Raw genomic sequence first — 22,196 nt, 5'->3', positions numbered from 1 at the left:
ACAATAACTTGACCCATATGATCCTTTCATATTTAATGTAGTTTTTAGTTTTATTTGACTTCATTCACATATATTTAGTTAATGAAATCACATAAGAATAATCTATGTAGTGGCCTCATCATGTCAATCTTATAACTGTGGTGGGGCAGTGGTTAGAGGGCAATACTGCAGGCCACTTCTACTGACTGCTGGCTGCCAGCAGTTCGAATCTGACTGGTTCAAAGTTGACTCAGCCTTCATCTTTCTGAGGTTGGTAAAATAAGGAGCCAGATTGCTGGGGGCATCACGTTGACTCTGTAAACTGCTTAGAGAGAGCAGCATAAAGTATTATAAAGCGGTATATAAATCTGTTGCTATTGCCAAAACATACACATTTGTTATACTGATCAACTTAATATTATTTCTCTTATCTACATAGTTCTGAGGTGGGATAAGGTCAGTGGTGGGATTCTAAAATGTTAGCAACCAGTTCGGTGCCAAGTCCCTGGGTGGGCGTGGCCGACTTAGCTCCTGCAGCACAGGGAGGGGGTGTTTTCACCCTTTCCAGGCTCCAGAGCCTTTTTTTTTTTGAGCCTCCGGGAGGGCAAAAATGGCCTCCCCCAGGCCTCCGGAGGCCCTCCAGAAGCCGGAAATGGGCTCATTTTTGGACTTCCGGAAGGCCTTGTTTTTGCCCTCCCAGACCCTCCACACAGCCCTGAACTTACCTGCCATCCAAATCGGGCCGTGTGGAGACTCCTGGGAGGGGAGGGGAGGGGTGGGAGGGACAGGGCCAGTGGGTCTTTCCAACTACCGGTTTGCCTGAACCTGTGCGAACCGGCTGAATCCTACCTCTGGACAAGATACTAAAAGGACCTGGGAAGAAGTCCCACAGAAGTGGCTTTCATGCTAAGAAAGATTATGAAACAAAGGACTAATGTGACTTAGCAGACTGCAAAGCCCAACGTATCAAAAACTCTTTCTCAGTGGCACCAAGAACAAGCAAGCTTTGGGGGAAAAGCTACCGGTGTGATTTAGCTAAGCAAATAAGCAGCCAAAAATTATTTTTCGGCAAAAATTATTTTTCTTTCTGCTTACGAGGAAGGCCTGTTTTATCACACGCGAAAGTTACTAGTAAGCTACATCCACATGTGAATCAATTTACAAGAATCCTTTCTACTGTTCTTACAAATTTACTTTTATCTGCAAATTCCAAGAGAGCTATCATGCTGATTTCACACTTTACATTAAGCAGAAACAAGTGCAAAACAATAGATTTCAAAATACATTTTTCCATTAGTGACTATATCAGAGTAGGGAAAAAGCCTTTGCTGAAACCCATTGCAGTTTTTCTGCTTGCAGTGGAGATATCCTACAATTTTCCTATGGGGATAGGATAATCTGTTTTAAAGTGTGCTGAATATATGCCCAAATTTTGCCTGCTATATAGAGAGCCCAGTTAGGTAGCAGAATTTCGTCTACTTCGGCTGTTTTAAAAAACCTAAGCAGGTTAATACATGGAAGAGAGATCACCAGAAAAAAACAAAACAGAATTATAGACAGTGCTGGGAAAACACAAATTCAGAAGAAAGCAAACTTCTGTTTTCTCACCAAGAAAACTATATGAAAATGTCCAGGAAGTCACTAGAGGTCCAGTCTGTTTGGAAATTTCCTGTTTAGAGAAGAACTAGTAATTAGCTTTGTGCACTCATCTACATGTGAATGCCTTAAAATGTAATAGACAAAGTGATGCTAAACTTCATTCCAATCAAAACTTTATTATGGTCATAGACCAGCATAAGGAAAATAGGATGCAAACAATGAATAACTTTTTAAAAAAACGCTAAAACTTTAATAAAAGCAAAGGTCACATGAGGTTAAAAAGCATAAAATACATTTTATAAAACTAATGTATTAGTTAGAAAATTGAACGGTGTGTTAAATGTGATTGGCAGGCATTTGGCAAGCATAATTTTCAAGAACAACCTCCCCCTATGCCTGAAGAGGAAAGTTTGATCAATGTCAGAGGTAGTATTCAGTAGGTTTTGAACAGTTCTGGAGAACCAGTAGCGGAAACTTTGAGTAGTTCGGAGAACCGGTAAATACCACCTCTGGCTGGCCCCACCTCCATCTATTCTCTACCTCTTGAGTCCCAGCTGATTGGGAGGAAATTGAGATTTTGCAGTATCCTTCCCCTGCCATGCCCACCAAGCCACACCCACAGATGTGGTAGTAAAAAAAATTGAATCCCACCATTGTGTGTGTGTGTGTGTGTGTGTGTGAGAGAGAGAGAGAGAGAGAGAGAGAGAGAGAGAGAGAGAGAGAGAGAGAGAGAGAGAGAGAGAGAGAGAGAGAGAGGGAGAGAGAGAATACAAGTCTAAAACAAATCTAGAGGAAAATTAAAACCATTAAATGAATGCAGTGGAACATAAAAGTTAATATATATGGCTAACTATATCTATCACTATACAAAACACTCTTAGCTAACAAATTAAATGCTCATTAAAGCTGGCTTGAAGCATAGTTTCTGGATTGTAGTAGCAGGAGTAGTGTCTGCAAGCAGCATAGAGTTACGGAATTATGATCCTTTGCATCCGGGGTCTTTATATACACTTATATACACTTTTCAGCTTTTTGGCTAAGATCAAGTGTTCTTATCAGTTTAAACTTAACTTCAATTTCTTCTTGCTCCATAACTTTGGGCATCCATACACTACTGAAACTCTTTAGAGAAAAGTAAAGTTTTACACTTAGGCAAGAAAAACCAAAAGTACACATATAGATTGGGTGAAACCAGGCTTAATAGCAGTAAGTGTGAGAGGGATCTTGGAGTCTTAGTGGATAACCATTAAATAAATAACAGTGTGTGGCGGCAGCCAAAAAGCCAAACAATCCTACCCTGTATTAACAGAGGGATACAATCAAGATCAAGTGAGCTACTAATACCACTCTTTAAAGCCTTAGTAAGACCACACCTAGAGTGCTGCATCCAGTTTTGGTCACCACACAGATATTGAGATTCTAGAAAAAGCGCAGAGAAGAGCAACCAAGATGATTAGGGGACCAGAGGCTAAAACATACAAAGAACAGTTCCAGCAACTGGGCATGGCTAGTCTAATGAAGAGAAGGACCAGGGGTGACATGATAGTGGTCTTCCAATATTTGAAGGGCTGCCGCAGAGAGGAAGGGGGTCAAGCTATTTTCCAAGGCACCCAAAGGCCAGAGAAGGAATCATGGATGGAAACTGATCAAGGAGAGATTCGACCTGGAAATAAGGAGGAATGTTCTGACAGTGAGAACAATCAACCAGTGGAACAGAAGTTGCCTTCAAAAGTTGTGGGAGCTTCATCACTGGAAGCTTTCAAGAAGAGATTGGACTGCCATTTGTCAGAAATGGTGTGGGGTCGCCTGCTTGGATGGGGGGTTGGACTAGATGACCTACAAGGTCCCTTCCAATTCTGATAATATGTTGTGCCTATTTCTTTGCTTATAATTCAGCAAAACCGTGCATCATAAGGGAACAGTTTTGAAGCAAGGGACTTCCAGGGGGCTCACTCACAGAATCCCATGGGAAGGAAACGTGGGGAAATTGTGACCGCCTCAAGGCTGCCACATCGCTGCCCCTTCAGCAACACCACGGTGCCATTTGGTTGTAAGACGAGGATTACCTATACGCACCCTGCGTTGTGAGTATGTGGGAATATCTGTCCAATAGAGCAGAAATTCTGACCTCCTGATGGAGTTTATAGAAATCGGAAAAAGAAAGGGGAAGCATAACATCTAGAACAGGGGTGTCCAAACTTGGGAACTTTAAGACTTGTGGACTTCAACTCCCAGAATTCCCCAGCCAGCATAGCTGGGAGTTGAAGTTCACAAGTCTTAAAGTTCCCCATATATATATGTTTAGATCAATAATCAAAGCAGATTAATTAGGACTGCTCACAGAAAATCTCAGAAACAAAGTGCTAACTGGGATTCTCCATGTCCTGGGACAGGGGTCAGCAAACTGTGGCTCTGGAGCCGCATGTGGCTCTTTCAGCCCTCTGCTGCGGCTCCCTGTCGCCGGTCGGCTCCACAATTGATAAGGCTTTCAGTTAGGACAGGTAGAGGAAAAAAAGATGCCGCTCTAGGAGGAGACTCTATGGTGGGGGAACCAGACTTCTGGTTGGCTCCATAATTGAACCATGGGGCTTCCGGTTAGGACCTTGGTGGCTCTTTGAGTGTTTAAGATTGCCGACCCTTGTCCTGGGGAAATTATGGATTTATTTGTTTACTACAGGTAGTCCTCGACTTACAACAGTTCATTGAGTGACTGTTCCAAGTTACGACGGCACTGAAAAATGTGACTTATGACTGTTTTCCACACTTACGTGATCAAAATTCAGATTCTTGGCAAGTGGTCTATATTTAGGTTGGCTGCAGTGTCCTGGGGTTCATGTTTTGCGACCTCCTGACAAGCCAAGTCAATGGGGAATCCAGATTCCCTTAACAACCGTGTTCCTAACTTAACAAATGCAACAATTTGCTTAACAACGCTGGCAAAAAAAGTCGTAAAATGGGGCCAACTCGCTTAACAAACCTTTCACTTAGCAACATATATTTTGGGCTCAATCGTGGTCATTACTTGAGGACTCCCCTGCATATGGCAACTCAATCCAACAGGGTGCCAAGTGGCTGAGTGATGAATATGATTATTATAAATCCACTTCAGCCAATGGAGGGTACCTTAGCATATCCTGCTCCTTTGCTTGTTCATAATCATTCCCAGTTAAGTTAGTTGTTGGCTATCAGCCTACGTAGGAGATAAGAAAAATATGAATGCGTTCAGAAAGAATACCTAGAAAAAGGAAATCACAATTTTAAAAGGTCAGCTCTTAGTTTGGGGTAAATGTAATGTTTGTGTTGTATCAAACAAGTAGCTGTGTTTGTGTGAGTTTCTCCTTCCCCCAACTCTTCTAGTTATATTTAATTAATATTTTTCTTATATTCAAAATATTAAGGAATGGGAAGAAAATTCTAAGGGCACTGATCTTCCAGTCAAATGAATGAATGAATGAACGAACAATATTTATGTTAACTTACACTTTCGATTTAAATGGCCTACTTAATTTGGACATCAGATTGGTGTTAATTACCTTGCTCTTTGTGGCCTTAAGTGACCCTACTCACTTTACTTGTTAGTTGCGAAGTCAAGTTGTATCTGACCAGTCGCGATCCTATGGACAACCTTCCTCCAGGCCTTCCTGTCCTCTACCATCCTCTGGAGTCCATTTAAGCTCACGCCTACTGCTTCGGTGACTCCATCCAGCCACCTCATTCTCTGCTGTCCCTTCTTCTTTTGCCCTCCATCTTTCCCAGCATGAGGCTCTTCTCCAGCGAGTCCTTCCTTCTCATTAGATGGCCAAAGTATTTGAACTCACTTTATTACTCACTACTTAACTCACTAACTTAACTCACTACCCCTTACTACCCTACTCAGAGCTTCCCCTGTCAAGCTGAATGCATGGCATTACCCAAATATAGTGGTTGCAAAGCCAGATGACAAGCCCAACCAATTCCTCCCCCCCCACCCCGACACATCCTGGCAGCAGTAAATCGGTGCAATTCAAGGTGCTGGTTGTCACCTTTAAAACCTTTCACAGCTTGGGACCACGTGCTCTGATGGACCATCTCTTGCCGGTCACATCTACCCGACCCTCCAGAGTGGGGAGGCAGGGAATGTTGTGGGTCCCATGCCCTAGGGAGATACATCTGGTGGGAGTCAGAAGGAGGGCCTTCTTCGTGGTGGCTCCCTCTCTCTGGAACATCATTCCCCCAGAGATTAGAACGGCCCCCATTCTAGCACTCTTCTGGAAGGCGTTGAAGACCTGGTTCTGCCAGTGGGCATGGGGAGCCCAGAGTGGGATGGAGCCCATTAAATGGCTGGTGTGATCTGCTGTTACCAGGGCGGGGTGAGTGGGAGGTGGAGGGTGATTTTGTTATATTGTACTACATTAATTTATTTGATTCTTTTTGTTAGTTTTTATTGTTTTAAATGTGGTCTTCGCCTTGGGCGAATTGCCATGGGCGAATAGGCGGAAATATAAATTGAATGAATGAATGAATGAATGAATGAATGAATGAATGAATGAATGAATATATATATGTATTTGTGTTATTGTTGTTCTAATCCCAGTAAGGGTATGGCTAGCTGATGAGAGCTAATTAGCTCAAAATAGATCTATCCTAGTCTCCCTTTATTTATTTATCAGTACAATTACAACACACACACACACACACACACACACACACACACACACACACACACACACACACATATATATATATATATATATATATATATATATATATATATATATATATATTGTTGTATTTGTACTGATAAATAAATATTTAGGCATCGCATTATTCCAGGCAGGGGTGGGTTCCTGCCAGTTCTAGCCACTTCTATAGAAGAGGTTCCACAAATCTACAGTGCCGTTTAGAACCGGTTCCAGCTCCCTCCCCCTGCCCGTCTGCACATCACCAAGATGAAGAGCGAGAGGAGGAATTCTGGGAGTTGAAGTCCACAAGTCTTAAAGCTGTCGGGTTTGAAACACCCCTGGGTTGTTTTTTTCTAAAGGGTTAGGGTTGCAAGGGTCTTGTAACTTGACAGCTTTAAGACTTGCGTGCTTCAAATGCCAGAGTTTCTGAGCCAACATTTTGGCTGCTAAGCAAGAGCGTTAAGTGAGTTTCACCACATTTTACAAGTTGGCCATGCCCACCCAGTCACATGACTGCCAAACCACTCCCACTCAGTCACATGGCTGGCAAGCCACTCCCACAAAGCAGGCCACACCTACAGAAGAGGGTCTAAAAATGTTGAAACCCACCACTGATTCCAGGTGTTTATTCTTGCCATAGTGAGACATGATAGAAGGGCTGTGTCAGGAGTTGCATTTTGATTGAGGGAGCCACAGCTGTCTTCCCGAGACTTCCAACTTCCCATGTTTGGAGTTAGCAATGTTAAATTTGGAATAATGTGGAATACCCAATATGACTTCGTCCTTCATCCTTTAATTGTGATTCTTAACATTTACAAACTTGGGCACTCATTTCCTAAAAAACTGGAATGTTGCAAAAACAACAACAACAACAACAACCAACAACAACTTGGCCCATCATCTCACCATTTGTGCCATCTTGAAGGAAAAAAATAGAATATATGCCAAGAGTGGGCCATGAGAAGTCCTTGAGTTGACTTCGCGTGGGCCTCCTTGATACAATTTTGAAACACCTCCCAGGAGGTCCGCTGTCTCTTGAAAGAGGATGTTAGAAAGAGGAAAAGGAATAGGTCAGACAGACAATAAATGTTCTCATCAACTTTTGGATCCAGTTTCAGGTTTGTCCATTACGTGACACACACACACACACACCCAACCGAAAAAGATTACGCCTGAAGGGTTGCACTTACCCACAGAACAAAGGTGGGCCATGCATGATACAAATACTGCTCTTCCACCGCTTCCTGCATTGGGCCATCTGTTTTTCTCATCCCTTCTTCCTCCTTACGAGCCGGGCTGCTCTGGGAGTGACAGATTGGTTCTTGTTAGAAAAGTGAACCATTCACACCCTGACAGCGTATAAAATTAGGCCCAGGGGCTTAGAATACCCACCCTAGCTTGCAATCACATGGTGCGTGGTCAATTTGTTTGGTGTTCAGCCTCCTTTTACTGAACAGTGAAACTTTAAAACAGTGTGGCTGCACAAACCTGCTGTACTGCACATTATAAGGAAAGAGCCACAATCATGTCAGATAACCTGTCATATTTCCTCTAGTAGAGCGGTCACCTGTCCTAGAGGTAAAAATCTAATAATCATCATAAGTATGAGAATTTAGATGAAATAACTTGCTGCAAAGACGAAAACAAAATAACCATCCTAAGTTGTAATGGAAGGAAGACATGGGCAGAGAAGAATCCTATTGCCTATAGTAAAGCAGTCACCAACTGGTGGTCGGTGGACCAGTGATGGTCCACAAGAAAATCTTGGTGGTCTGCAGAAAAATTATTTGCATTTTTTATATTGCACTAAATCAGGGGTCCTCAAACGACGGCCCATGGGCCGGATATGTACAATAAACGCTTGTGTTGCTGCAGAGTCTCCCCCTTCGGGGACTTTTTGTGTGGGTCAGAGGGGGGAAGAAATTCCAACTTGGGGTCTGCTTCAGCCTCCTGGTGTGGAGCTTTGGGTGAAGGCTGGAGGGAAGCGCCGCTGGTGGCAAAGAGCTGGAGAGCCTCACTCCAGTGGGACTGCATCATGGCCTGGAACTGGATGACCATCTCAGCCCGCTGAGCCTCCAGGCGCTGGTACCTGGCCTTCCACTCCTGCAGGTCTTCCCTCTGCTTGTAAAGCCTATGCTCATAGTCTTCAGTGAGGTGCTTCTGCTGAGCCTCCTTCTCAGTCAGATCCAATTTGAACTGAGCAGTTTTGCCAACTCTTTCTCATGGTGGCAGCTTAGCTCCAACAACTGCTTCCTGCGGGGGCCCTACAGAGGCAAGCAAGGAGTGGCTGGGAGGGGAAGGGTGAGTAGAGGCTGGCGAGGCGCCTCTCGATGTGAGTGGCATCGATTTGGCCACACCCATGCAGTCACATGATCACCTAACCACGCCCACCGAGCCAGACAGATCATATTAGTGGACCGCGGGATTTAAAATTATGAATTTAGTGGTCCCTCGGGTCCAAAATGTTGGGGAGCCCTGCTCTAGTATTCCTAGACATACAGTTTGAAAGCCACATATTATAATTGGTTATGGCTACAACCCTCTAATGTTTAATTCAGCTGAACCTACTTCTGTATGGAGCAGCTTGGGAGGAAAAATACCCAAGCATAAACTCATAGAATCACAGGGCTGGTGAATGTGAAATTAATCTATAACTTTTAAAAACCAGTAACGATAAAAAGGTTTTATCCCGCCTGCTTCTTTTACTCTTTCTCCAGCTTACTTTTCATTATTTTATTTTGGAAGTAAAGCTCAGAACTCAAAGGACAATGAAAGTGTAGCCTAAAGTGTCCACATTGAAATGATGATGGATGTTATAAAATTTAGGATACAATTAAGTAGACCGTATTTAGGCATACAATGTAAGCCTTAATTGCCCACACTTAGATGTTTTTTCTATTAATAAGCACTTCAGATTATTATAAGTGCACCAGCGTACCTAACATCCCTGTCCTAATGTCCCCATTTATTTGTACCCATTTCCCTTGTTCTTATTCGTGTTTATTTTTTTTCCCTTTTATACATGAGTGACAAACAAACAAACTAAATAAATAAAATAAGTATGTTTTCATATAGTCTTTAAGCTGGGTTTCCATACTCTGGGCATCAAGGCAAAAATTAGTCTGCAATTTTAGTGCAAATTCATGTTGGGTAGATCCTGCCAATACAGCCAAATTAGGCTAATTTCAAAAAACCATCCTGCAAAAGAGACCCACGGATTCTCTTGTTTTGCCTTGATGTTTCCTTGCTCAAACAGCCTGGGGGGAGAGAAGATGAGGTCAAATTTTGGTCTTGCATTTCTTTGGCAAGGAGGGGGGGGGGAAACACTCTAAAGAGGAAAGCTGCAATGCACAACCACTTCGCTGCATGAATTCAGCCAGATGCTCCCCACGCATTATTGGCAAACTAGTAGTCTTAAGCACAGGTAAGGTTTTTTTTCAGTAAAAGGCTGTAATGCAATACAGGTATTCCTTCACTAATGACCACAAGCCTTTTTTTTAGGCTGAAAAACAGCTTCTATCCCAGGGCAGTAACCATACTGAATTCTACGGTATAGTGCAGGGGTGTCCAAACTTGAGAACTTTAAGACTTGTGGACTTCAACTCCCAGAATTCCCCAGCCAGTCCACAAGTCTTAAAGTTCCCAAGTTTGGACACCCCTGGTAGTGCAATATCGGGTTTTCAATTTCAATTATATAGCGTGTAAAGTATGTGTGTTTGTGTTTTTATTTTTATAGTTATAATGTACACTGAAGAAGGCATTTAATTTTGTGGTACCGTGTGCAGTGACAATAAAGTAAACTAAACAACCGAGCTTCATATTCATGTTGCTAAGGGAGACGTTTGTTAAGTGAGTTTTCCTCCACTTGACAACCTTTCTCGCCAATGTTGTTACGTGAATCGCCGCAAATGCTAAGTTAGTAACACGTTTGTTAAGTCAGTCTGGCTTCCCCCATTGACTTGGCTTGTTGGAAGGTCACAAAAGCGGATCGCGTGACCCCATGCAACGCTCTCTACATGCAACGCTCTCTACATGCAACGCTCTCTACATGGGGCTGCCCTTGAAGAGCACCCGGAGGCTTCATCTGGTACAGAATGTGGCCGCGCGGGTTGTCATGGGGGTACCTAAGTGCTCCCATGTTACACTCCTTTTAGGCGGCCTGCAATGGTTGCCGGTTGTTGTCCAGGTGCGATTCAAGGTATTAATTATGACCTTTAAAGCGCTCCATGGCTTAGGCCCAGGTTACCTGCGAGACCACCTACTGCCACCAGTAGCCTCCCACCGTCCAGTACGATCTCATAGAGTTGGCCTCCTCAGGGTGCCGTCGGCCAGACAGTGTTGACTGGTGACGCCCAGGGGGAGAGCCTTCTCTGTGGGAGCGCCTTCCCTCTGGAATGAGCTGCCCCCGGAGCTCCACATAATCCCCGACCTCTGGTCCTTCCGACGCGGCCTAAAAAGTTGCCTTTTCCAGCAAGCCGGCCTGGCCTGTTAATTTTTATCTCATTTTTAAAATTATATTAATTCGGTTTGTTTCTTGGATTGTTTCTAATTTTCTTTTAAGTTTTGTAATATGTGTTTTTTAATGCTGTACGCCGCCCTGAGTCCTTTGGGAGAAGGGCGGCATATAAATCCAATAAAACAAAACAAACAAACAAACAAACAAACCCCGGGACCCTGCAACCGTCGTAAATATGTCAGTTGCGCCAAGCATTCTGAATTTTGATCGTGTGACCACGGACCACGGTCTAAGTGTGAAAAACGATCATGAATCACTTCGTTGTCACTTCAAATGGTCACTAAATGAACTGTTGTAAGTGGATGACTACCTATACTCAAACATTATGACTCTTTTGGCCTAGTACAGCTAGTCCTCGACTTACGACCACAATTGAGCCCAAAATGTATGGCATTTGAGATAGCTTTGCACGCATTTTACAGCCTCTCTTGCCCCAATCGTTAAGGTGAATCGCTGCCGTTGTTACGTTAGCACGGTTGTTAAGTGAATTTCGCTTCCCCATTTTGTCAGAAGGTGGGAAAAAAAGGGATCAGGGCCCCCTACGGGGGTGGGGGTGGAGACAGACACTGCGACCGAGCCAAGAGTCTGAACTTTGATCACTGACGGTGGGCATCAACAGTTGTAAAAAATGTGTGAAAAACGGCCATAAGCATGAAAAATGGCCATAAATGTGAAAAATGACTATAAGTGTGAAAAATGGCCAGAACTCCCCCCCCTCCCGAGGGATGCTGTAACACTGCTTCGAACGGTCACTAAACGAACTGTGGCCAGTGGAGGACTTTGTGGAATGAAACTCTTTATTTCTGGGCGGGGGGGGTGTCTCCCCCCACCCCCCCCAAATGCTCGCCCCGAGGAAACCAAACGGTGGAAGTTCGCTTAACCCGCTTCAGACGCCCGAAGCGCCAAGGGACCCTCCTGGGGTTCCCGCCAAACCCTCCTGCTCCCCCCCCTCCCCAAAGCCCCTCCTTCTTAGGTTCCAGCGGCTGCAAAGCCTCCCCCCCCCCGCGTGAATCTGGTCTGGCGGAGCCAGTGGGCTGCCGGAGAGGGAGGGGCAGAGGCGTGGCCGGAGGAGGAGGAGGGGGCGGGAGGGGGAAACTCTTCGCGCGCGGGGCTGAGTCGCGTGTGTTGCTCCTGGCTCCTCTTAGGTGAGGCTTCGCCCGAGAAGGTCAGCCCGGAGGGACTTTTTCCCCGCTCGGACAGCCCCGCGATGGGAGGCCGCTGGGCGCTCGGACTGGCTTGGCTGGCGCTCCTGGCCGCATCAACAGGTGGGCAACCGAGCGGCTCTGGCGGCGGCGGCGGCTCCTTCTTCTCGGGCGGGCGGAGAACTCGCTCGCGGCGCTTACCTGGAAACCGCCGGGCGGAGGAGAACCGCGCGGGGCTTGGCCGCTTCTCTCTCCCTCCCCCCCCCCCCAGGATGGACGGTACGGCCCCGGGCACAGCGAGCCTGAGGGGTCGTGGGAATGCAATCTCTCCCCCCTGGCCTTCCCCCCCCGCCGGCCTCAGGTGAGGCGGGGAAGCGGAGTGGCGGAGGTCGAGGGGAAGGCAAGAGAGGCGGCGGCAGCTCAGCTGGGAAAGCGGTGAATTTCCCCCGCGCGAGTTTAGCTGGAAATCGGTCAGTTGTTCGCTGGTATTTCGTGGATTCGCAGTTGCGTGGCTGATTGATTCTCCCTCTTTCTCTTCCTCCCCCTCTTTCTTTCGCTCCCTCTCCCCCTCTTTCTCTCTCCTCCTTTCTTTCTCCCTTTCTCTCTCTCCCATTATCTCTCTTTCTCTCTTCCCCTTTCTTTCTCTCCCCCTTTCTTTCTCTCCCCCTTTCTTTTTCTTTCTCCCCCTTTCTCTCTCTCTCTTTACTCTCTCCCCATTTCTTTCTCTCTCCCTCTCTTTATCGTTCCCTCTTTCTTCCCCCTTTCTTTCACTCTTCCTTTCTTTCTCCCTCTTTCTCTCTCCCCCTTTCACTCCCTTTACCTCTCTCCCACATTCTCTTTCTGCCCATTTCTTTCTCTCCCCCCTTGTCTCTCCCTTTCTTTTTCTCCCTCTCCCTCTCTCTTTCTTCTCCTCCTCTCTCTCCTCCCTCTCTCTTTCCCTCTCCCTTTCTCTCACCCCCCGTCTCTCTCTTTCCTCTCTCCCCCTCCCCCCCTCCCCTCCATTCACAAATGCTGTATTTTTAAGCTAGGTCTTAACTAGGAGCGAAGTTCCCAGATCCACGCTTGAGATGCACGTTTTTTTTTACCGTTCCGCTCCCCGAAACTCCTTAAGGCTGCGATTGCGAGCCCGGGGGTGGAAGTTTGCCTTCTCTCCCGCTCCGCCGCCGTTGCGCTCCTCGGAAAGTTGCTTTCCACCGACTTCGAGGGAGGTTGGATAAGCGTCGGGTTTGGAGTCGTCAAATCGGCGCCTCCTTGAATCGCACCGGTGGGCTGCTTTTTCCCAGGGATCTGAAAACGCGGAGGAACACCCACCCACAGCTTCCACGGAAAATGTGTAGGGACTGCTTAGCGCCATCCTGTCCCTTCGATCTACGCCTGTCTACTAAGCTTCGCGTTCCCTTTATTTCATTGGAGAGTAATATGCAAAGGACCGGAGTTTAGCTACCGCTGAATTTTGTGCTATTTTCACCCAAACATAAAGTGCGTAGCTTTACTGCTCTGCTGAAAACTCTTTTAAAATGCATAGCCGATATCTTTATCCTCCTGTCCTCCCTTAATGGGGGGTAATTCTCAAGACTTGTGGCTAGGGTTGCGCTGCACAATTTAAGGGGAGCTGGTTTGAAACCAGCAGCAATATTTTCAAAGTCTGTGAGTTGGGTAGTCCCAGTAGGAAAATAGAGATGGGATGGCATTATTTAAGAGAGAATGGATGCAGAAAAAAAAAACCTTGGCTTTCAAGGTCCCAGAGAGACCGCCATAAAAAATTGAGGTGAGCTAACTACATCTCTCTTGATTTTTGCAAGGTTTTTTTTTTTGGACTAACCTTTGCAAAATGATCAATTACACCAACACTGTCTTTAGTGAATTGAGGTAGTAATGTGAGTGGATTTACACTATCCTTCTGGATGCTGTTTAAAAATCTTGTTCCCCCCATGCACAATTAATCCTGCACATCAACCGTTTCACCTGAGAAACAGATTTTGAGCTTGTCTTCTCAAATGTATTTCCAGTGTAGGCTGAAAGGGAATCCATAGGACAATAGTTGTGTGCTACTCACTGCTGGGGGCCAAAATGCAGTTTGTTTAAATTGTTCTTATTGCTCCCTGGCTTGATAGATTAGACCACTCTTCCTCTCAGTTATTTTTAAAATAACTATTCTACTATTATAATCTATTATTTGATAGATTGGTTAGCTATGTTGCTCTTTAACCATGTCCAAGCTAACTTTTTTAAAAAAACACTGTATTGAATGTTGGCACAGGTCTGAAGTCCCATAAAGCACAATTATTTTAGTTCCAGCGCAGTGAAATTATTGGGTTTTTTTCTTCCAGTAATTAACTTCCTTCAGCAATCACTGCAAATAAAATTTAGCGATAGAAATAAAAAAGTAATAATTGGAATGACTTTGGACCTATATACAGCTTTACAAAAACTCCTAGGTGCACTCAGTGTACTGTTGCGCTTTGTGCTCCAAACACCATTATGCATGCTGTGCCTCTCTGTTCTACTTTTTAAGTAACCTGCCTAAAAGACAATTCTGCAATCACTTTGCAGACCTTTGTTGGTTTTATTTCCAAAACATTAATGTTGGAACGTTCTGACAGGCTCCTTAAAATACTATACACATTCAGGTACAGTTTTTGATGGATGGTGAGTGGGTTGTTGGATATGTAACTGCAGTTTCAGAATTTGCCACTGAGAGGAGATGTTAATCATAATTATTCTCATTTACCACTTCTATTCTGTGTAAAGTTGCTTCTGCTAATAAGCCTTTGTAAGTTCTCTCTCTCCTTTCCTGCTGATTTATGCTTCTTCAGAAGGCAGGAGTACCAATCTCTTTGTCCAGGACTGGGCTGGTGGCCCACATATCACATCATCAAGTTTTTGTGGTGTAAGAGAGTGCAAAAACAATTTTTAACAGCCATGAAAACGCACATAATGGCGGCTACAGAATTTGTAACTTATTCTCTTCATTCTGCATTTCCAATGTTGAAAGATCCATGAATGGTTCTGGGGATTTACCTGGCCTCAGGTTGGTCTCGGCTCACAAAGACCTTTCTGCTCAGTTCATTGGGACCACCGCATTGAGTACCTACTTTTGGACACCTTCATGAAGCTAGTTTGGACAACTCTTTATGTACGTTGGGAAGAGGCACTAAAACTATGAGTTACCACAATGCGAAAAAGAGACTCTGGGAAGAGTGCAGAGAAGAGCGACCAAAATGATTACGGGCCCGGAGGCTAAAACATATGAAGAACGGTTGCAGGAACTGGGTGTGGAAAACAAGCCTGATTAGCACAAGCAGCTGATCGTCAGGCTTGCAGGGATTGCCTATTGCCACCTCTGTGCGCCCCATTTTTGGCCTCCGTGCGCCCCATTTTCTGCCCATTCCAGGTGGGGATCAGAATAGGCAGAAGATGGGACGCAGGGAGGCTGAAAAGAGGGTGCACAGAGGCCAAAAATGGGATGCAGAAGCTGAAAATGGGGTGCGTGGAGGCGGCCATAAGCAATGGCAATCCCTGCAGCCTGAGAGAGCTGGTGGTTGAGAGGCCGATCCAACCAACAATCAGTTGCTTGTGCTAATCAGGCTATGCTGGAGCTGAAACAGTGCTTTTCTGCATTCTGCGTGGATGGGGCTTCGCTTGTTTGTGCGCCCCGGTTTCTGGCATGCCACGGACTGGTGCCGGTCTACGGACCTTGGGTTGGGGACCCTTGATGTTGTGTGGATCACACCAATTCATTTATCGTTTTTAGGAATTGTGGTATCATAAAGTTTGAGCTACAGAAGTATCCAGATGCTTGTGAAGGCAGTGAAGGCATTGATGTGCATTGGGGTTGTACAATGGCTCGTGGTCAAAAGGTTTTGAAGTGATAGGATGCGGATATGCTAAACGTCTCCAACTCCTTAAGCCAAACGCATCCTTTCCCAGGATTGTGCCGCATCATTGGAGAGCGGACAGGAATAAGTTGCAGCTGCTTGAAAGAATTGCAGGCAGGTGTTTCCTGAGAGCTCCACACGCTCTCAAATGCTTTTTCCCTTCAAATCTGAAGAAAATCAGGACTGCCCGATGCTTCAGGTTTGAAGAAAAAAAGTATTACTCAGGCCCTCAATTGACCCAAGATTGAATCAAAGGACCCTAAAAAGTAAAAGTAAACATTCCCCTCACACATATGTGCTAGTTGTTCCTGCCTCTAGGGGGTGGTGCTCATCTCCGTTTCAAAGCCGAAGAGCCAGCGCTATCCGAAGACATCTCTGTGGTCATGTGGCCGGCATGACTAAATGCCGAAGGAGCACCGAACGCTGTTACCTTCCCACCAAAGGTGGTTCTTATTTTTCTACTTGCCTTTTACATGTTTTTGAACTGCTAGGTTGGCAGAAGCTGGAACAAGTAACGGAAACTCATTCCGTTACGTGGCGCCAGGGATTCAAACTGGTGAACTGCTGACCTTTCTGATCGACAAGCTCACCGTCTTAGCCATTGAGCCTCCGCGTTCCTCCAAAGGACCCACCCTAGGTGTAAATTATATGCATATTGGGCCCACAGCGAAGAGGGAATGTTGGTTGAGAAATTTGGTTCTTGTATCTGCAGTGGAAACCTTTTGGATTCATGTGCAGGTATCTTGAGAGTGATACTAGTTGCAGGCAAAGGTGTATTGAGCAGTGCTAGCCATTGTTTGGATGGGGTCCAAATAAGTTTACGAGCCATTCTATCTCTGTGGGGCAGAAGACAATCTCAATCATACTCTGCTTATTAGCTTCCAGGGGCAATCGAAGACAAAGCTTCAACCATAACAACACATGGGCAAACAATGGATACAAACTCAAGGTAAACAGCTCCAAAGTCGATTGCAGAAAATACGACTTCAGCAACAGAGTGGTCAATGCCTGGAATACTCTACCTGTTACATCCTCTAACCCCCATAACTTTAACCTTACTGTCTACTGCTGAGCTCACCCCATTCCTAAGAGGTCTGTAAGAGTCGTACTTAAGCGCACCAGCGTGCCTACCGTCCCTGTCCTACTGTCTCCATTTATTCGTTCCATTTCATGTATTCATAATCTTGTATGTACTTATATCTATTATCTTATACACACTTGACAAACAAACACACATATAAAATGCTATGCTCCTTTTGAAAAAAGAATAGCAACGAACAAAGTACCTGTGCAACTCAGAGGTAGCTGGAGAAATATGGGGTTACTGATAGTGGAGTCCACAGATAAGGCGGCAGACATCCCTATGTTGCATCTTGAAAGTCTTTAGAAACAGTCCCCCCCTCTTCCCGGCAGTTAGGTGAGCCCTGAAAATCTGGGCAAGCTGCTGTTACTAGATTACAATTGACATCTGGTCTTTGAAAGGAGGCTGCTATAGCAACTGCTGGTGGAAGTCAAATCAAGAATAAGAACCCGAAGGAGCTAAACTTACGTTAAGTCCATAGGAAATCAGGCATTCATGAAAACCATCGTTTATCATCTAGGTCAGTGTTTCTCAAACTTGGCGACTTTAAGTCCTGTGGACTTCAACTCCCAGAATCCCCCAGCCAGCATAGCTGGCTGGGGAATTCTGGGAGTTGAAGTCCACAGGACTTAAAGTCGCCAAGTTTGAGAAACACTGATCTAGGTGTTTTTAAAGACATTTGCACTTTTCTGAGCTTGGAGAGCAATGTTTTCCCCGCTTTGAATAATAGAATCTCTGAAAATGTTCCTGTTGTACATAATCTCTCTCTCTCTCTCTCTTTTCTCTCTCTCTCTCTCTCTCTCTCTCTCTCTCTCTCTCTGTGGCTAGGTCTCCTTTTACAACTGCAAGTTCCTAGGTGCAACAAGTTGTACCACAGTTTGAATCAGTTCTCGTACTAGCTGAGTAGCTGAGTTCATACACAGTATTAACTCAGAATGCATTTGTTTGATAATCCACAATAGTGGGGTTCATGTGTTTGTGTTAGAACAGCATACCAAATTATGGTTTAGGATTATTTGAAAGCTTGGATATTGTTTGAGAAATATACGTGAAATTATATCAATTAGGATGTAGATACTATTCCCCCAAATTAAGCCTTTCAGAGTGTGTTGGGACTAAAATTTCTGGAATTCTTCCATAACCTTTATCTAAGAATCCTGGTGTTGACAGAATAACAAGAGTTGGAAGGGACTTTAGAGATCTTCTAGTCCAGCCCCCTGCACAGGCAGGAGACCTTATACCATTTCAGACAAGTGGCTGTCCAGTCTCTTCTTAAAAGCCTCAGTGAGGGAGCACCCACGCCTTTTGAAGGCATTTTGGTTAATTGTTCTCACTGTCTCGAAATTTCTCCTTGGTTCTTGGTTGCTTCTCTCCTTGATTAGTTTCCATCCATTGCTTCTTGTCCTGCCCTCAGGTGCTTTGGAGAATAGTTTGACCCCCTCGTCTTTATAGGAGCCCCTCAAATATTGGAACACTGCTATCATGTCTCCCCTAGTCCTTCTCTTCACTAGACTAGCCATGCCCAGTTCTTGCAACCATTCTTCATATGTTTTAGCCTCCAGTCCCCTAATCATCTTTGTTGCTCTTCTCTGCACTCTCTCCAGAGTCTCCACATCTTTTCTACATTGTGGTGATCAAAACTAAATGCAGTATTCCAAGTGTGGCCTTACCAAGGCCCTATAAAGTGGCATTAACACTCCACGGGATCTTGATTCTGTCCCTCTGTTTATGCAGCCTATATTCAGGTGGAATGCAGGAAAAATTGATTTCCTTGGACAATCATTGGGAAGATGTAGGATTGCCTGAGAAAGAAGGGGAGGCAACAAAGCAAATGAAACTTTGTCTATGCTTGCAACATTTTGTGCCAATTTATGAAAGAAAATAAGATCTATAGATGATTCTTTCAGTTTGGTCTTTCTTTCCCTATTCATGGTGAAAGCTCCAGAGGTTTTCCTGAAATCTGTTTTTAATGCATTTCAGAATATTTTCCTGAAGAACATTATTACACTATGTCCACTGATAATAGCCTATTAGAAAGATGAAATTGAGCCTTAGTTTGGATGCATTAGAGATATCTGATTATTTTCCAGGGAAAGATTAGCTACCTTATAATTTCTTGATAGAATATTATCTAAGGAAAACTTGGGAAAACATGTCCAGACTTAATAGCTTCTTTGGAAGAAGAAAACTCATTAATGTACTCATTATTGCACTGTACTAGAGTTTATTGGAGTGGTTATTCCTGCCTTCTACTCTTTGTTTACTTGCATGCTGACACCGGGTGACTTTTGAGTACCACTGTTTGTTTTTGCTGAGAGAGACACCTGGGATTAATTTATTAATACTGGGAAGCACGAATTTGAGAGAGATGCACTGATCGTATCAGGGGTGGAATTGAAAAATGTTAGTAACCTGTTCTCTGCCGGTTGCTGAGTGGGCGTGGCCATGCTGGGGGTGGCCTACTCAGCCTCCTGCACCATGGTGGGGGAGTTTTTGCCCTCCCCTGGCTCTGGAGGCTTTCACCGAGACTCCGGGAGGGCAAAAACAGCCTCCCCCAAGCTCCGGAGGCTGGAAACGGGCCTGTTTTCAGACGTCCAGTACTTCTGGTAGGCCCATTTTTACCCTTCCCAGGCTCTGGAGGCTTTCCTCAAGCTTCGAGGAGGGCAAAAACAGCCTCCCCCGGGCTCCGGAAGACCTCTGGAGGCCAAGAACAGGCCCGTTTCTAGACTTCTGGGAGGCCCATTTTTCACCCTCCCAGAGTCTCCGCGTGGCCCCTGCACTTACGTGGCCTGATGAATGGGCCACATGGAGACTCCTGGGAGGGTAGGGCCAGCTGGTCATTGCAACAACCAGTTCGCCCAAACCGGTGCGAACTGGCTGAATCCCACCCCATCTCTAATAGATCTCTACCGAAGAAAATATAAGACAGACATTTACATGAAGTTTAAGTTCTTGGTTTGCTGTTTGGCTTCACTCTTTCCAATAGAGGAGAATCGGCATCTGATAGAATTTCCGATGAAGCCTTCCTGTGAAATGCACAGTTCATTTAGGGACCATTCAGAGTTTCATTGGCACTGATAAAAGGGACGTACGACCACTTTTTCACACTTATGACCATTGCAGCATCTACATCGTCACGTGATTAAAATTCAAATGCTTGGCAACTGATTCATACTTACGTCGGTTGCAGCAACCTCCTTTTGCAAACTTCTTAGAAGTAAAGTCAACAGGGAAGTTACTAATTTAACAGCTGCAATAATTCACAATAATTAACAACTGTGCCATAAAAGGTCATAAAATGGGGCAAAATTCACTTAACAACTGTCTCGTTTAGTCACATACATTTTGGCTCAATTGTGGTTTCGTTGACAACCTGTATTTATATAGAGTTTGAGGAAGTAAGTGCATGGCATGTAAATTCAGAACTGAGAGAAATCAAGGTCTTGCAGAGAAATGATGGATGTGATTGTTTCAAGTCAGTGTTTTTAAAATGGTTACACCTATAGTAAGCCTCTGTGAAGCCTCCAAGGCTTTTGCTTTCATCGATCACCCCTTCAATGCAATTCTGCAGAATAAAGTGCTAGTGACTTTCAGGTGCATCTTAAACTCTTCTAGGAAAGTTGACGCTCCATTGATCTTTAACAAGATGCTGTGGCGATGTCATGCAGACTGATGCCCTTGTTTGTAGCTATGGTCTCAGACAGAGTGGATTCTTTGTTGGCTTCCCTACCTAGGAACCAAAGTAATTTCTGCTGATATGAAGTGGCAGAACAAATAAGATAACCATTATTGTCATTTTTTATTGTGAGCACACTGGCACACATTAAAAATTAAATTATGTTTGGCTGATCTCAGAAGAAAGTATATATTCTACCCATACACATACATAACACATATATACATATGCTATGTCCATCCATCCAATAATCCTATTAATTTCAGAAAACCCCTCTTTCAAGTTAAATCCATCCAATAATCCAATAGTCCTATTGATTTCAGAAAAGTCCTTTCAAGTTAAATCTCAAGAACCACCGAACACTAGACTAGACAAGTATCTTAGAAGGCATGTCTGTCTGTCTGTCCGTCTGTCCATCCATCCATCCAATAATCCAATAGTCTTGATTTCAGAAAAAATATCTTTCAAGTTAAATCTCAAAAACCACAGAACATAGAATAGGCAAGTATGTTAGAAGGCATGTCCGTCCATCCGTCTGTCCATCCATCCATGCGTCCATCCAATAATCCAGTAGTCCTGTTGATTTCAGAAAAGTCCTTTCAAGTTAAATCTCAAAAACCACAGAACATAGAATAGGCAAGTATGTTAGAAGGCATGTCCGTCCATTCGTCTGTCCATCCATCCACCCATCCATCCATCCATCCACCCACCCATCCATCCATCCATGCATCTATCTATCCCTATACCTGTACACATTTCTGCGTCCTGACACTGCTTCAGTTCAGTGATCAGAGTCAAGGCTACCTGAAGAAGCAAAGCAATGCGGTTTCACGCAGTCACAATGTGTTGTTGTAGGAACAGTATGTATACAGGACAACATTTATAGGAATTTCCTATCATAGATATTGGATGTACCATTTGGCACATTTGACAAAAAATGGTTGGCTATCACTGATCTGTAGAATCTGCTTTTCTTGTGAATCCTATAAAAGCATGCACACACAAACACACTCTTCCTCTCCCATTTGTGTGTGTGTGTGTGCATTAAAAACAGCTATATTATCTTACCCAGCTCAAAAGTCAGTGCTGCTGAATTCAGTGTGATTTATTAAGGTATGTGCAGATATAGAATCAGAAATCACAGCACAAATACTTTCATAAACAAATAGTAAAAACTTCAGCTGTACCAAAATACTTGGAATAATTTAAATCAAATCTGGCATTTTTCATCCCTTTTATTCAAAAAAGACAGTATTTCATACAAGTTTACATTCCTCTGTTTTGGCTTCCAGCTCTAAGTCAAGGGGATTACATTCCAGATAGTCTCATATTGGAATATTAATTCATAGATCAATGGATCTATTCGCAGAAAGCATTTTATAAATGGAAATGTTCATATCTCAGAGTGAAGAATGTGTCTACAAATTCAGAGCGCCACTGAAATTTTATTTCAGATAACTGTGATTAATATTGCACAATAAGCTACTTTATTTAAAAGTAGGTCTTTTCCTTCTATTTCTGTAATTTTCAGTTCTCCATCCCATGCAGCCTTATTCTTTATATTTGCATACCATTTTACAGATGTTGTTTTTCTTTATAATGTAGTACAAACATCTTCCAGGACTTTGACTCACTTCCTCAAGTCTCTTTTAGCAATTCTGAAA

At 44.2% G+C, this 22,196-nt stretch overlaps 1 protein-coding gene across 1 annotated transcript in view; it reads left to right on the top strand.

Moving 5' to 3' along the window:
• Positions 1 to 11,853: 11,853 nt before the first annotated feature.
• KIT (KIT proto-oncogene, receptor tyrosine kinase) overlaps positions 11,854 to 22,196 on the top strand; it is a 144,504-nt gene continuing 134,161 nt past the window's right edge. Inside the window, exon 1 of the mRNA XM_081959290.1 lies at positions 11,854 to 12,020. Coding sequence (XP_081815416.1) covers positions 11,963 to 12,020 — 58 coding nt within the window. The 5' untranslated portion in view covers positions 11,854 to 11,962. The remainder of the gene's footprint in view (positions 12,021 to 22,196) is intronic.

The sequence above is a fragment of the Natrix helvetica genome (assembly GCF_964273705.1).
Source record: "Natrix helvetica genome assembly, chromosome: 7".
NCBI classification, from domain to species: Eukaryota; Metazoa; Chordata; class Lepidosauria; order Squamata; family Natricidae; genus Natrix; species Natrix helvetica.
The sequence above is the reverse complement of the archived record's forward strand: the minus strand, read 5'-3'. Positions and strand labels throughout refer to the sequence as shown.